General features: G+C 45.2%; 1 protein-coding gene across 1 annotated transcript in view; it reads right to left on the bottom strand.

Annotated features, from left to right (window-relative positions):
• Positions 1 to 6372: 6372 nt before the first annotated feature.
• The window catches only part of ITGA9 (integrin subunit alpha 9), a 344722-nt gene continuing 333906 nt past the window's right edge, over positions 6373 to 17188 (bottom strand). The window contains exon 28 of the mRNA XM_072726452.1: positions 6373 to 10911. Coding sequence (XP_072582553.1) covers positions 10813 to 10911 — 99 coding nt within the window. The 3' untranslated portion in view covers positions 6373 to 10812. The remainder of the gene's footprint in view (positions 10912 to 17188) is intronic.

The following is a 17188-nucleotide window of genomic DNA, read 5'->3' as shown; positions in this document are numbered from 1 at the left end:
CCGATGGCCCAACAAAACAATTGAAGCAAATATGACAAAGTGGTGGTAGGTTCCCAGGCATTTGTTATAATCATGTTTGCACTTTGCTGAAATATTTCCCGGAATTAAGATAAATGGCATGGGGAAGATACTTCTTTTTTTCTTTTGTAGCAGTGGATTAAAAAATACCTAGGAATTATCCACAACCTTATAAGTCAACAGGATGTCAAAGCTGCCAACGAAACACGGATAAAGATCCCTGTTATTGAATGTAGTCCTAGACTGGCAAATCACAGGAAGGAGGGAAAGTTGAGGAGTTGCTGCATTATAGACTGACAGTTATTTTCCTCTTTATGTCAGAGATGGTGCAGGATGTGGAAACTGTCATAAAAATAGTTTTAGGAACTGGAGGTTTCTTGATGCAGGAAAGAGAAATTTTGTAGGTTATATAGCAGCTCTTTCTCATATGCTTCAAGTGCTGTCATGGAGACAAAATTGACTTTTTTAAAAAGGAGGCTTAGGACATATGGTGGGGAGGGTTGGTGAGACAGTGGAAGAATAGACAAATAGACTGGTGGAATAGAATGGAGACCCAGGAATGAACGCTCATACATATGATCAAATGACTTTTGAGGAGGATGCCAAGACCATTCAATGGGGAAAAAGACAGTTTTTTCAACAAGTGGTACTGGGACAACTTGATATCCACATGCAAAGAATGACATTGGACCCTTACCTCACACCACATACAAAAAGTCAACTCAAAATGGAGGATGAACTTCAAAGTGAGACCTAAAGCAAAAAAGACTCTTAGAAGAAAACATAGGATAGAAGCTTCCCAACAGTGAATTTGGCAATGATTTCTTGAACATGACACCAAAAGCACAGTTAACAAAAGAAAAAATAGACAAATTGGACTCCATAAGAGTGTAAAGATTTTATGTGTCAAGAGGTACTACTCACAGAGTAATTCTCCCACAGAATGGGAGAAAATATTTGCAAATCTTATATCTGATATGGGTTTTATACCCGCAATATATAAAGACCTCCTAAAACTCAGCAGCAACAGCAACACAAAAAACAACTCAATTCAAAAATGGGCAGAAGCCTTGAGTAGACATTTCTCCATAGAAGATGTATAAGTGGCCAATAAGCACATGAAAAGATACTCAACATTACAAATTGTTAGGAAAATGTAAGTTAAACCTACAATGAGATATCATCTCACACCCATTAGGATGGTTACTATCAAAAACAAACAAACAAACAAACAAACAAACAAACAAAAAAACCCAAAGCCCAGAAAACAAGTGTTGGTGAGGAAGTGGACACATGGGACCCCCTGTGCATGGCTAGGAGTATAAGTGGTTCAGGCACTATGGAAAATAGTGTGGTGGTTCTTCAAATAATGAAAAATAGAATTAACCATGTCATCTAACAATTTCGTTTCTGAGTAGGTTCCCAAAAGAATTGCAAGCAGGGTCTTGAAGAGATATTTGTACACTCATCTTCATTGCAGCATTATTCACAATAACCAAAAGGTGGAAGCAAACCAAGTGCTCTGCTGACTAGCAAATGGAGAAGCAAAATGTGGAATATACAGGCAATGGGATGTTATTTAGCTTTAAAAAGAAAGAAAGAAAACTCTGCAATATGCTTTAACGTGGATGCACCTGGAGGACATTATGCTGAGTGAAATAAGTCAGTCAGAAAAAGACAAACATTGTATGATCCCACTTATATGAGGTTCTTAAAATAGTCAAAATCATAGAGACAGGAAGTAGAAGGGTGGGTGCTGGGGTCGGGATGAGAGGAGAACAGGACCTCCTTTATAGGGACAGAGTTTTGGTTTCATATAATGAAAACCAGCTATGGGGATGGATTGTGGTGATGGTTGTGTAACAAAATGGATGTACTTAATGCCACTGACTATACCGTTACAAATGATTAAGATGGTAAATTATAGATTATATATATTTTATCACATTTTTAAAAAAAGGGATGCTTGGGACAAAAGGTTGGGGAGGGCTGGGGAAACAGAGGGGGCTCCCAAAGTTCAGGTAATGCTGACCATTGAGGGGAGGTGTGGGTGGAAATCACATGAATGCTCCATCAAATGGAATGTTTGACAGAAGCTGGAAGAATGTAATTTTGGGGATGTTGAAGAAAACATTTCCATAACGAATGATCTCCAGAATAGGTGACAATTCCAAGATTTAGATTCTAGATGTAACTGATATGGGCCAGACCTTGCTGTTAATGAAAGCATAGACAGAACCATAATGACGCATACCCAAGTACCTATACTTCGGCCAGAATCATTCAACCAAACGTTCTTGAATCCCCTCTTCGGCCATGGTCATGATTATATGCAGCTGCATGATTCCCTGTATCCATCTGGCCTGGGGATCCTGGGTGAGCTTATCTTCTAAGGTCCCTTAGACCAGGTTCTGGCATATGGTTAGGGGGTGGGGGTTGCCTCACCAATAACCAGGGCTCTCTTCTGCCAGTCACTTGTCTCTGGGCCCTGGCGGGGATGGCCCTCTGCGCCTCTTCTCTCCTGCTGGGTGTTGGCCCATGATCTGCCTAAATCAATAGCTCATCTTGTCAAACAAGCCCCTGTACTGTACACCTCACACGTCATCTGTCAGCCAGTTTGGACACGGCATGTGAACATGATAGACATTTGATATCACAACTAGCCTGGGGAAGTCTTATATGGAGAGTCTATGGATGGTCATCATTTCTCAGAAAAGCCTGGAAAACAGTCTATATTTCTGTTGTGGAAGGAGTTTCTAAATGTTTCAGTGATGGATATATAGTGTCTTAGAGATTCCTGTCCTGAAAATATAGGATCCCTCGAGGAAGCTATATCATTCACAATAGCTGGAGTGTGCAGTGTATGTTGTGATTCTCAAGTTGCAAGTCCCCAGACTAAGGGGCTAATCTTGCAGGGACTAAGGAGGGAACAGAGAGATCTGAGTTGTTCACCATTGAGTGCGAACCCTCATGTACAGCTGGTGGGAATGCAAATTGGTACAACTGCTGGAGAAAACAGTATGGAGTTTTCTCAAAAAATTAAGAATAGAGGGGCTTAGTTAGTTAAGCACCCAATTCTTGATTTCTGCTCAGGTCATGATCTCAGGGTTGTGAGATTCAGCATGTCGGGCTCCTTGCTGGGCGTGGAGCCTGCTTAAGATTCTCTCTCTCTTCCTTTGTCCCTTCCCCCACCTCTCTTTAAGAAATTAAAAATAGGGGCACCAGGGTGGCTTAGTGGTTGAGCCTCTGCCTTTGGCTCAGATCATGATCCCGGGGTTCTGGGACTGAGTCCCACATAACATATATAACATACATATATACCACATATATACCATATATAGACAGGTATGTGTGTGTGTATATATAATAGAATATCAGCCATATAAAAGAATGAGAGATTGTGATTTTGCCATTTGCAACAACGTGGGTGGACCTAGAGGGTATCATACTGGGTGATATAAATCAGACAGAAAAAGACAAATACTATGTGATTTCACTTACCTGTGGAATCTAAAAATAGAACAAAAGGACAAAAAACAGACTCTTAAATACAGGGAGCAAACTGGTGGTTGCCAGAAGGGAGGTGGAGGGGGGAATGGGTGAAACAGATAAAAGGAATTAAGAGGTACAAACTTCCAGTTACAAAGTAAAGAAATCTCAGAAATAAAAAGTTCAGCATAAGAAATACTGTCTATAAAATTGAAATAACATTGCTGGCAGATGGTGCCTACACTTAGACTGTGATGAGCATTGAGTAACGTATAGAATCATTGGAACACTATGCTGTATGCTTGAAACTAATATAACTCTGTATGTTAATTATACTGCAAAAGAAAGAATATGAGGGGCACCTGGGTGGCTCAGCAGTTGAGTGTTTGCCTTTGGCTCAGGGTGTGATCCCAGGGTCCTGGGAACCAGTCCCCCAATGGGCTCCTGGCAGGGAGCCTGCTTCTCTCACTGCCTGTGTCTCTGCCTCTCTCTCTCTTTCTCTCTCTCTGTGTCTCATAAATAAATAAAAAATTAAAAAAGCTAAAAAAAGTTATGTACACTCCTCTTATTCCTTAATAACACACTCCCCATGTTCCTTTGTGGGTGGGTGCATTTTGATGACTCATTTCTGGTTCGTGTTCTATGGGGCTTCTTGGAAGGCTAATTAAAAGGGAGGAGGCATGTGCCATCTTATCCTCCTCCTCTACTGTTGGCTTGGAAAGTTGCCATGATGGCTGGTACCCTGGTAGCCATCCGAAACCATGAAACAACTTTAAGAATGAAAACCACATGTCTAGAAAGATAGGAGCTGATCTCCTGATAATTCATGAATCTACTATATGAGACTGTGATGATCCAGACCTGGTCGTCTTTTGTGCGAGAGAGGAACTACACTTCTATCAGGTTTAAACCATTGTTATTTTGGATTTTTTTTTTCCTATGATATGGAGCCAAGTATTCTCTTAACTGATAAGGTGGTTATGAACGGATGTTGATTTGGAGGGAATTTCATTTTTCTTGATCTGTCATTTCTTAGAAAAAGTTTCTTGGAAATACTTTTTAAAATGCGCTCCCTCTCCCTGCTTTTTCATCTATTTGGTGTCTTTAAAGGGTTATACTTTTGTTGAGATTTGTTTTGATTTTTAGGATCTTTTTCAATTATAGAACAATCATATCAAATAAAGTGCAAAATGATCTTGACTAAACTCTGAGGCATAGCAGAGGTCTGGCAGCAAGCCCAGACGGCACAGTTTCAGGTCTTGGCACAGAGCTGGCGATACCCTCTTATATCCACTTCAGTTGGATGTGTACATAGAATGAATAGATGTGATCTCAGGGTCAGGCGGCTTTGCTGATGGATAGCTGCCAGTTGGTTTGATAATGCAGGCAGAGCTCTAAGTGAGCACTTACATTAATTCTGTTACTAAGCACAGTAACTTGATGAACAGACACTTTAAGGACCAGATGTAATCTGGTGGATTGAAAAACTCTTGATTGAAGGGGGAGGGGGGCTGACACAACTAATTGGTGATTTTTCTTCCTCTTAATTTTGTATCTTTTGATTCTTTTGAGGTTGTCCAGGCATTTTCCTGGCTTAAGGAAACAGGTTAGGCAACCTTAGAGAAATGTACTTAATTAGATGGTGGCAGGTCTTGTTAAGCCAGGAAGCATCCGGAATGAAAAAGCTTGAAATTACTCACTGGACCAGTGCCCTCAGAGTCAGGCTCATCAATGCTCTTTGCTGCACACAAATCTCTTCTCTTTCTAGACTTGCAAATTGGGATCTCTTTCCTAAGCAATGCACACTGTGCCAGGTGTAGTTTTACTGAAAAAATAATTTGCATATGCTTCCTTGTTACAAAAGAAATGCCTGCTTACTGTAGCAAACTAAATTCAGATAAGTAAAAAAAAAAAAAAAACAAACAACAACAACAAAAAACAATAAACAAAGCCAAAACACTGACAATCCCATCTACCTAAAGGCAACCATTTTTAATCCCTTGGTGTGTATCTTTTCATCCACCTTCTACACTCTGTGGTGTTTGTGCATGAATTTTCATTATAGGGCAGTAAATTTTAACAAATATAAAGGCAGTAATCAATGAAATAGGAATAAAATACCAGTAGATCTGCTTGGTACAGCCAAAGGCTTATTCTTGAGGAAGGCTAGTAAAGTAGATAGATCTTTGTTGGTCTCATCCAGGGGAAAAAGAGAAAAACACACAAATGAACAACATTTGAGAAAAGAACAGGGACATAACTAGACAGAGATGACAACTCTAAGAGAACACGACTAAACGTCTAAGGATGCTACCAAAACACTTCTCGGAAAATGCTTGGTGACTGGTGGGAACACGTGGAAGAAGTCTACTCATAACAAGGAATCCACCTCATTTAATTTGGGCACTTTTATCTTAATATCAAGGTCCTGGTGACACCTGGGGCCTCAGCAGCTGAGCGTCTGCCTTCGGCTCAGGGCATGATCCAGGGTCCTGGGATCAAGTCCCATGTCGGGCTCCCTGCATGGAACCTGCTTCTCCCTCTGCCTCTGTCTCTGCCTCTCTCTCTCTGCTTCTCTCTCTCTCTGTGTCTCTGAATAAATAAATAAAATCTTAAAAAAAATATCAAGGTCCTGGGTTTGGCTCTGGGCAGGTGAGTGATGCACTGAGAAGGTGGTGGCTATGGGATGGAGGCCAAGGATAGCGGACAGTTCAGCCACATTGAGGGGGTTGCTCATGCATGACTAGATAGACCTGCATATGCTCGTCAATGCTCATGAAGTACTGCATTCAAACTCCATCTTCAACATCCTAAAAAGGTTCAAGTTCTTCAATCAGCAAAGAAATTATAGACCAAACTCCTGAATCATTTGCAGCCATTTTTTTTATTCCAAACGTGTATTTTTGTAAACCTGCATTTCCCAAATAGTGCAAGTGAATTAGAAGTGACTGCATAGACTTTAATACATGTGACTTTGTAAGGGGTGACCCCTCCCACCAAAAGTCCTCAGCAGAAATGTATGTGGATGCATCAGTCAAGTTCTGGAAGTGAAGTTAGCGTGGGTGTCTGCATGCAATTAATCACTCTTAAAGCTTTTAAACTCACTCTGCCCATCACACTGTGCACATTAGAATTTTTTAAAAAAACCTTAACAAAGTCTGAAATCTAGATCATTGTGCTATAAAGCATTGCACCACATGGGAAATTTGTTCATTATCCCTCACAATGTGCTGAAAATCGGAAGACATTCTAGAAGATTCATCTTGGCCCTACTGGCTCTGTATCCTTCCTTTAGCCATTCATTTCAGAAAATATTCTCCACTGTGTACACCGCTGCTCTATACAGCAGGACAGCAGAACACCACATCCTGTACATTAGAGTATTTCTGAAGTGACACTCACTTTCTGCCTTTTCTTCTGCTACAGGGCCATTTCCTCTGCATAACCATCCTTTACAGTGCCTCTAATTCCCAGAAGTTTGAGTCAGGTGTATGTAGGTTTCACCAGATGCACATTTCCTTTGTGACCTATGTGTTACTGCATTCCCCTGGCCATAATTCCTTTTCCAAAAATAAAAGTAGTAGAATAACCTTTAAAAATTGACCCCGCTAGGGTTCTAACAGGTAGCATACAGCACGTGTATCTCTTGGGGGATCTATTACACTTCTGCATTGAAAACCGGTCCCAGATGTTCTCGGGAGGCCTGCTGGGTTTCTGTTTGTTTTTAATCCCTATGTCCTTGGCTCAAAGACCGTAGGCTACTCTTGATATGGTGACGGAGGACTTTCTATTGGATTTTCTACAACATTTATCAAACTTTGGAATACTCCTGGGGATGGAATTTTCACAAAGAGCTGATTCCAGATGTGTGCCTGTGAGTCACCATAAAGCCAGCAGACGTACTTCCCTTTTTCTAGCATCTCCTTACTCCTAAACTTTACAGCCTCTTCATGGTGACAGGTCTCAGACTCACTCTGGGGGATGTCCCCAACTCAGGAGTCCCGTATCAATTAAGCACAAGCAAATCAGTTTTGAACAGAAGGCATTCTCTTCCTAAGTTTTCACAGAGGTCCTTCTTTCATTTTTAAAAAGTGTCTCAATACTTCTGACAGTTAATGCCATACTGAATCCATAATTAAAAGCTGAAGCAGACTGAAGCTGAAGCAGCTGTGTAAGAGAATATCTGATAGGATTCCACAGTGAACCCATATAAGCAGGAAGGTTAGAAACTGGAATGCACTGTGGACTTTTAAAAGAATATTCTGGAGGAGTAACACAGATGCCATTCACCCTGTCTGCTTCCCCTGAGAGCCTCTTGAGAGCTTCTGAGCTGGGGTGGAGCTGGTAAAATGCCCAGTTGAGAGGGCTAACAGTGTGCTTGGCTTCTTTCTCACTGTGTTAAATGGCTCCCTGTTGCCCCACCTACTACTCAGCACCATTGGACATGCAGGGGCACCATCCTGCTCCAGAGAGACTCCTGGAGTGGCTGCCAGTGTTTGCTTCCAGTGAGGCCAAGTACAATTTTTAAAAAGAACTGTCTTATGGAATCTTAGTGATCCTGAGTATATGACTACTCCTGTGGGTCTACCATTCAGAATCAACCAGAGGCGAATAGATCCTGGCTGTGACACTGCCCACAGGAGCAGGGTGCGTCATCCTCGACACTACTGCCAATGTGTCTGCACCCCTTGTGGGAAGCGGGTTAGTGGCTATAAATGCATTTGGTCAAAGCCGCTGATGGAGCTGACCCAGGCCTACCACCTAAGAATCTTAAATGGTTTATTAAAGGACAACATGACACAGTGAACAAGAATCCAGCAAAGGAAAGCTACACATGGGGTCTCATAAAGGCTTTCACTCTCTACACTCTTCTTGAAGGGAGGTCTGGCTTTTCAGGCAAAACATGCCTGTGGTGTTCTCGGGGGACCCCGCAGCACCTAGCACAGCTCCTGGCCTACAGGGCCCCCGTAAGTATCCTTGAAATGAATGACTATGACCCACTCAAAACTGCCTTTGTTACTCTTGATAGAAGTCACAGGTGAACTCTTAGAACTGGTTTCTTTGCCTGCATCTGCCCAGTAGTCACCTCTGTGACTACCTCTGTTAGAAGCAACATCCCTGACTTCATTCTAAGATCAGCCTCATTCATGCCACTGACCCTCTGGGCTTTGCTGTCTATTCCCATATTCACCAGGAGGGGACACATGATACATACATTGTCTTCCTGCATCAGAGTCAATTGCATAATGAGAAACAAAAAGATGCTTCAGTTTCATGCCAGGTTCACAACTGCACGCCCGGTCTCCTCATGAGTCTGCCCCAACTTTAAATGCCTTTGCAAGTATTAGCCAAGTACCTGCACAGAAAAATCCCTTTCCTCTGGAGTTGTCTTTGCAACAATGTTCACAGACCCCCAACATGTTAGTTTCCAGCAAACAAGGCCTTTTGAGAAAGATCTTTCATCTTATTTCTGGCTTCATGTCCATTTGATGCCATCCGTTAAGTACCTGGGGCATCACTGGGCTGTAATAAGCCAGTAAGGACTCTTTGTCAGACCCTGTTCTTTGCCACGTTTTTTTCTCTCATCAGATGGTCTGTGGCGACAGCAGCCAGAGCTGCTACCAGTCACTGACTGTTCACTACGGGCCAGGTGCAGGGCTGAGTACACTATAGCCGTCATGTCACTGCCCTTTTAGAAAACCATTTTGCACTTAAAACTGGGCAGCAGTGCATCTGATAATAAACACCGTCAAATGGGGGGACTGGAAGGCCCCAACTCAGCATTCACACACACAGGGGGCGGGGCAGAGGTCACAGTTATGCCTAGATCCCTGTGCATCATTTCTTTCACAACATTTCTGGATGCCTCCCTGCGCTGGGGGTGCACTTCCAGCTCTCTTTAGAAGACTTCCTCTGGGCTATCAGAGCCATTCTGCCTCCAGGAACTGAGAGTGAGAAGTTTACACCTCCCCTGGGAGCAAGAATATAAAAGCTCAGCTCCCTCACCTCAGGTTGGGAGAACTCTGAGACTTAACTTGCCCTCCAGAGCTCCCTTGTAGGATAAGGCTGAAGCTACCCTCCACGGGATATCCTCTGAAATGGCATCCTTACCTGGCTTTCTCCCCTTCCCTGTCCTGCTTCCCTCATACCCCTACTGCAGTTTTCCAGGGGCACAGACACTCCCTTAATTAGTCACTTGCATGTAAATCCTTCTATCAGAGTCTGTTTTGGGCGAACCTCACTTAAGACACTATTTTAAAAACTAAAGACAGGTTGAATGGTCATCTCTGGGAAGAATCTGCAGTCACCATTAGCTGGGACGGCAAGAATGGTAGGGGAAGTGGAGACCTCTGAAGTCAACGAAAAGGCAACACATCACAGCATTCAGACACAAGTCTTTGCTTGGTGGGCACCAGCTTAGTCCTTGTGGTGTGTGGACTCCAATGCACGATGTCCGGGATGAGACGCCATCCTGAGGTTTACCAGATGACCAAATGGCCTTGCTCCAAGTTCTTATCTATTAATCCAAGTGGAAGGAGGGTGTGATGCCTGCTGTAGAGGTGATGCAGAGCAGACTTGTGCTAGGATCAGGTTCTTCCATCCAAGTTCCTATTGGAAATCTCCCAGTAAAAGGTACATATGAAAAGCTACTTACAGTTCTTTAGCACATTGCTTCAAACCTACTCCGGGCAATAAAGATGTGAATTGTCTTAAAGGTCTCACCACCACCACCGTTTATAATGCAGCACTACCAGCCTGGTGGATTCATCGCATGAGCTTTCTTCAGATTATTTCATCTCCAAGTCTCTTTTAACAGCAAGTTCCAAAGTACAATCAGATTTTTATCCTTTAAAAGGTGTATGAATGCACATGGACTTCCAAGCTTTCAGGCCAGATATCAGTGCTTGAGTGAATTATATAACTATTTAATAGAAATAACAAAACATCGATACAAATATAAAGACATAATCAGTATAAAAGGCTTATATTTATAAAAATACTTTTAGGTAACAGTTTTCCCCTGAGGGTTGACCACACATGTTGCATCCATAAATACTGCTCATCTCTGTAGCTTGCTTTCCAAAGTTCGGAGTTCATCTCTAAAAGGAAATGGGTGGTGGCTGTAGTCATGTGACCTGGCCAGAGTGGCTGCCTCAGGTTGGCTCCTGGGCTTGGTGAATTGAGGAAGAGAACAGCATCAGTGGGGCCTCCGAAAAATCTGGAGAAGATTCTTTCTTCCAAATATGGAAGATACAAAGATCAAGATACAGGCGAATGATTGGGTCACGTGACTGGCGTGGCAGGTCACTGGTTTTTCTGGACCCAGTCCCAACTGTCTTCGTTCTCCTTCCGGTTTTTCTCGGCCTCGATAATTTCTTTGTACCTTCGGCGAAAGAAGCCCATCTAAAAGGCAGAGAGAGGAGAAGCCAGGTTAGAATGTTGGAGAATCAGTCGTTCTGATTCCCTGGGTGAGGAGGAGGTATAACTTCTATTCACAGAGCTGGGAGGGCTTGGAAAATCCCTTAGAGTAGATTGATGTAGGAAAAGCATTATTGTGGAGCAATCTTTCAAAATGCATGGACTTCCTCCAGGTTATCTTATGATTGACTGTTCCTTGTTAAGTGCTTTAAGCGGAGCGTTTCCTGAATGGTGTGCCGGGGAACAGTAGTTACTGAGCGTTACTCAAAGGCATTTGGGAATAAAGTAGGTTTCATTCATGGTCAAAGAAGTTTGGGAAATGTTGCGCTCTTTCTTCCTCTCTGAGCTGTGTAATAATGTACAGGAGAACAGTCAAGGGTCTAATAAACTCTTAGGAAAGGATCTAAGAAAAAAAAAAAAAAGGAAAGGATCTAAGAAACTCAGGGACTTGACATTCCCTGAGCTCATTTGGCTTTCGATAAATCTACTCATATCCTGGGCGACATTCGCCATTGTGGGCTAATTGATAAATACTGCTCTAACATAATAGGCTTTTAAAAGTGTCTTCAGGTCTGCAGTCTAACATGCTGTCCCTCTAGATCTTTCTCTCAGACCTACAAAACACACAGGGCCAGCCTCAGAGCCAGCAACGTGAATTCCCCTGGAACTGGCATCTCACTGGATCCAGGATAGCAGTTCCCTTTAACTGAGTTCTGGAAAGGCCTTTGCCTCTGATGTCTTATGGTTTTTCATATACTGGAGGATGAGTTTCTAGCTGTTCTCACACAAGCATCACAGGTAAAACCCACCAGATATTTGAGTAATTTTGTAGCTCAGAGCTGACCTTCACTCACGCTCAGGGAGACCTGGCATGTCTTGTCCTTTGCTCACTGGCATTAGTGGCCACTGTTTCTAAGGTCAGACATTCCGTCGTGCCTCTGCCCTTAAGCCTGACCAGCAGGAGTAGTTTCCACCAGCTCCCTCCCTGGTGTGACAACCCTCAGGTGCATGGCCTACCAGATCTTCCCAGTGGAATGTGCCCATTTATTCATGAGACACACAGAGAGAGGTCGAGAAGAGGCAGAGGGAGAAGCAGGCTCCCCATGGGGAGCCTGATGTGAGACTCGATCCCAGGACCCTGGGATCATGGCCTGAGTCAAAAGCAGATGCTCACCTAGCCACCCAGATGCCCCTGCAACTGGTCTTACCACGTCTTTATTGGCTTCCTTCTTTTTCCTGTCTCACTTCTTTGCTCCAATTGGTGTTTCCTGAAGTTACCCATGCTCAAACCCCCACTTCAGTCGCCTTGAATGGGGGGATTCAAACAGCCACACACATTCGGTCTGCTGTTGGCAGCTCTGTGGCACTGCAGGTTTGTGGTACTGTTGCGAGCTTGTAACTCCCATGTTTAAAAATGCTCACGACCAGCAATTTCTGCAGCATGCCCATGTTCTCCAGCTCCTTCACCATGAACTGAGCGTCCACAGTCATTCTGATGATTAGGATTCTTTCCCCCCAAGAAGGGGCTGATTGGCCTAGCAGAAGATGAGAGCTGTCAAGGCAGCTGCCAGGAAACATCTCCACCCACACTGCCACGGGAATCCTGAGAATTTGCTTTGAGCAGAGTCAATGAAGTGTTTGGTGCAGTCTGAGTGAATGGGAAGAGGCTTTCTTCAAACAACTGGCAAGGATCTTGTGTTCTGAGCTTCAACCCTCATGTCCAGTTTTGTGGACACTGAGTTCCTAGCGTTTTCATCTCTGGCAGTTTCTTCTAGCATGTGCCAGAACCCCACTTTCTGAGACCCCCGCTCCACCTCCCGTGTGCACACACACTTTTCTTCTCCTTAAATCTCTACCGTCTTCTCCCTTCTGCAAGGAATGTAGAACAGGGGCTTGGTCTGGATGTTTTGGAAAACAGCCTTTGTTAAGGCCACCAAAGCACACCCACAGAAGGTCAGAAGAGCAACCCATGACTTACTGGAAATGTCTAAGAAGTTACTGCTTGAAATACCGTTAGGATAAAAATGCGGTTGACTGGACAAATGTGTCATGAGCACCTTCTGTGCTGGGGAGAACATAATCATGAGACTAAGCTGGATGTGGTACGGATGTAAGATTCTTTAGCTCAGGGCAGCCCGGGTGGCGCAGGGGTTTAGCGCCGCCTTCAGCCCTGGGCGTGATCCTGGAGACCCGGGATTGAGTCCCACGTCAGGCTCCCTGCATGGAGCCTGCTTCTCCCTCTGCCTGTGTCTCTGTCTGCCTCTCTCTCTCTCATAAATAAATAAATAAAATAAAATAAAAATTCTTTAGCACAGAACTCTGCCTGCTGATGGTGTGATGCCTCACAGGTTCAGTTCCAGGGAAGTAACTCATCTCTACTGGGGCACTCATCAAGCAGGGTTTCAACTGCTCCCTTGTTATCTTTCCCATTTGTCTTAAGTCTTAGGAACCCCCGGGGCACCTAGGTGCTCAGTGGTTGAGCTTCTGCCTTTGGCTCAGGTCATGATCCTGGGGTCCTGGGATTGAGTCCCACATCAGGCTCCCTGCAGGGGCCCTGCTTCTCCCTCTGCCTATGTCTTTGCTTCTCTCTGTGTGTCTTTCATGAATAGATACATACATTTTTTTTTTTTTTAAGTCTCAGAACCCCCGACAGGTAGGATTTTCGTATTTTGTCCATGGAACTGAGCATATCACCTGTACTTGGCAGCAGTGACAAACTCCAAAAATGCCCACAGTCCTGCATTCCTCGAATCCAGGCCCTTTACCATGTGACTTTGTGGTGGTTCCCATCCTGAGGCCAGGGCTGACTCCCACCCCTTGAATCTGCACCATGACTCGTTCTGACAACTGGATACTGTGGAGGGGATGCCGTGTCAGTTCCACACTTATGCCTCCAGAGGCCTCACCCCCTTCTGCTAGCTCTCGCAGAACCCTGCCTGGCCTCCATGTGAATGAGCTCCATCTAGATTAGAGTGCACCCAGCTGAGGCCCTGCTAGACCAGCCAAGCTCCAACTGCCTGCAGGTGTAGACATGAGTCCAGCTGAGACCAGAGAGTGGCCCCCCTCACACCCTGCTTAGGCTGAGCCCAAACCACAGACCCATGAACCTCACAGATATTTGTTGCTTTTAAGTCATTAAACTCTGGGGTGCTTTGTTATGCAGCATGAGTTAACTAGATACGGCAGTCTGTTTTTTGTCTGACGTACTGAATGAATCAACACCCACAGGAAGAGACGCAGAGGGGCACCTGATAGTTTTAGATCTAAGGAGCATCATCTGTGCCTTGTACTGCTGCACAGACTTTCCTTGTTCATCTCCAAGCAGGACAAAAGTCGGCTCACTTTCTCATGGCTATGCTAGCATAAGGATCTGAGATAGAGTGCGCAAACCAGCTAGCAGGGATTTGGAGCTCCTGGATTACACTGTCACGCGTAGCTAGCATATGCTCATGTTTCAGTGTTACACTTGTTATCAACAAAGTGAAGGCACCATTGTCTCCTGCAGGCATGCAGAGGCAAGCTCTCTTCTATCAAGTAGTGTGGTGTTAGCATTAGTCCTAAGAATCACCCTCCACCCCACCTCCGGAATGACTGGAACGCTGCTGCGAAATAGCCTTGCAAACTCCGTGCCCTCCTCCAACACCACAGTGTCTCAAGAGCTCTGTGCCCGGCACAACCTGTGTGTAGTCTCTTAGATGGAAGGTTGGAGCTGCCACTGAGCTTTGCCCTCCTTCTATGCAGCCCAAAGACCATTTCTTAAACCACAGCCTACTCTCATGGCTAAGGAGTCCTGGGTGCAGCAGTGCAGGCTGTGCCCCTCACATCACAGACATGTTAGATTTATTACAACTACTTTCCAGTAGATGGCAGTAGAGGGTCTTCTCCCCCCCACCCCCCCCCCCAACCAAATCAGCCGCGGTTTTCCAAATTTCCTGACAGATGGAAGTAAAGTTTCTGGCCGAGGCGGTGCTGTTTACTAGTCTGCAGAGAGGTGCCATAGAGTCCAGCGGTGGGTCTGTCAAAATAATACTGTTTCTTGCACGATCAAGCTAATTCCATTTCAGAAACAGAGCATATTACCTTTGTGCTTTGTTTATTTTTATTTTTTTTTTAAATTTTATTTATTTATGATAGTCACACACACAGAGAGAGAGAGAGAGAGAGAGAGAGAGAGGCAGAGGGAGAAGCAGGCTCCATGCAGGGAGCCTGATGTGGGATTCGATCCCGGGTCTCCAGGATCATGCCCTGGGCCAAAGGCAGGCGCTAAACCACTGCGCCACCCAGGGATCCCTGTGCTTTGTTTAGAGCTTAATTTTGGCTTTTGATAGACCCAAAGCCCAGGCTCTGAGTTTACCAAGCAATGGGCTCCCAACAACTGTGTCACCCAGGCCTGCCCACCCAGTGCCATAGGATCCACTCGGAGAGATGTGGGAGAGGGAGCCGTGGGTCCTGATTATTGCTCCTGCTCCAACTACCTCCCTGCTGGGCCACAGGGAAGCTCGCTGTCTGGCTGTGCCCCAGAGACCCAGGGCATTCTCAGACCTCAGCGGAAACACGACGACGACCCCTTTTTATGTTGGTCCCCAAACCAGACTCAGGATTGCAGCCTGTGGGGCACGCAACCTTGTACCCAGGACTCACGCTAAGGAGGCACAAGGCACAGAGTCCCCACCTGGGGGCAGCTGTTTTCCAAGAGTTTATGGAAATTTTGGAAAACTGAATGTGAACATTTTTATATTAAAGTATGGATGTATAATAAGACATAAAGAGTTATACAATTCCTTAAATGAAGATAAACTGAGACTTCAAAGACATTTCTCTCTCATGCAGGTCTTCCTTAACCATACACTCTCACTCTGGTTAGTCCTCACGATTACTTTGGGGGAAAACCTTTGAGATGTGCTGGGCAAAACCTGTTTTTGCGGTCGACAGAGCCCACTGGGAAATGGATCAGTGATGAGTTTAAGCTGGACCCTGCAGCAGCACCCATCCAGCAGAGTCAATGTTGTCCTGCACTTTTTCTGGAACCTTCCAGGGCCTGCTTTGCCACTTGAAGGGCAAAAGACTGTGTTTATAACTGTTCTGTCTGTAGTGGAGGAAACATTCATGGAAACCCTAGAGGAGGAGTGACTCAGGCCAAGCTTTGCTCAGCGGCAAACAGAGGCAGCAGTGTGCTTTCTGGCGTTTGTCTCTGTTGGTCCTGCTAGGAGCCTCCAGCCCCATAGAGCGGCTCCCTGAGCCCTCCTGACAGACTCACAGAACCTTGTGATGGAAACTCGTACCAAAAACCTCCCAGAAAACAAGGGAAAGATTTCCTTTGAAGAGTCCTAGTTGGGGAGGTACTAGGAGGGCGGCTTAAAACTTAGGAATAAAGGCAGCCTGGTCAACCTCTGGGGCCTGCACCAGCCCATTTCGGGGTGAGCGAGGGCCTAGCTGCACAGCTCCAGGCATCTAGCCTCCTGTGAGATCCCGGCCCCCTCCTTCCCTGGACTGTGGGTTGCCTCTTGGGTAGCCATTCCAAGGACCTCAGCCACACTCCTTCTTTGGACTAACTCGTGGCCTCATGTTTATGGGATCTCTTCAGTTCCCTGAGTATTTACACAGCATGTCTCTCTTGAGATGTTGACGGTGCAACATCAGCCCAATATTTACTTCCAAGCATAAATAAGTCCCCACTGAGTGTCTCTGGCACATGGTTTTGATTGAGACAGTGCGAAGGATGTTTGTGCGTGTGTGTGTGTACACGCGTGTGTGCGTGCATCTTCACCTTCTTTCTTTGGAAGAGAAGCAAGATGGATTCTTACAGCCTGGCTAGAGGAAAGGTGATAACCCAGTGACTCCTGGAGGGGCTGCCAGACCTTACACATCCTCTGGGCCATTTCACAGATTTATTTTCCTGCGTGTTTCTGCTTGAGGTCAGAAGAAATGCTCTCAAATAAAAACCATGAACCCAAAGCCAGCTTTAAAGCAGCAGGCTCCTGGAACAGGCCCAGCAGAGGGTTCAAGAGCAGTGAACACCCACCACGGCCGTCCTCCTCCCTGCCTGGGAAAAGGAAGAGCTAAGGGGTCCCAGCCTTCTGGGGAAGGGCCTGGTTACTGGGCTGGCAAGGTGGTGGCTCTTCCCTTTGCTCCAAGGCATCTGAGCTTGCAAAAGGGGCAGAGAGGAGCGAGGGGAAAGGTTCCTTGGTTGAACGTGGAAGGGGGGGATGAAGAGTGTTTCTCCTCCACTGAGGGGTGGCTTGTGTGTTTTGGCAAACTGCCC

This window comes from Vulpes vulpes, chromosome 11 (assembly GCF_048418805.1).
Source record: "Vulpes vulpes isolate BD-2025 chromosome 11, VulVul3, whole genome shotgun sequence".
Classification (NCBI taxonomy): Eukaryota; Metazoa; Chordata; class Mammalia; order Carnivora; family Canidae; genus Vulpes; species Vulpes vulpes.
The sequence above is the reverse complement of the archived record's forward strand: the minus strand, read 5'-3'. Positions and strand labels throughout refer to the sequence as shown.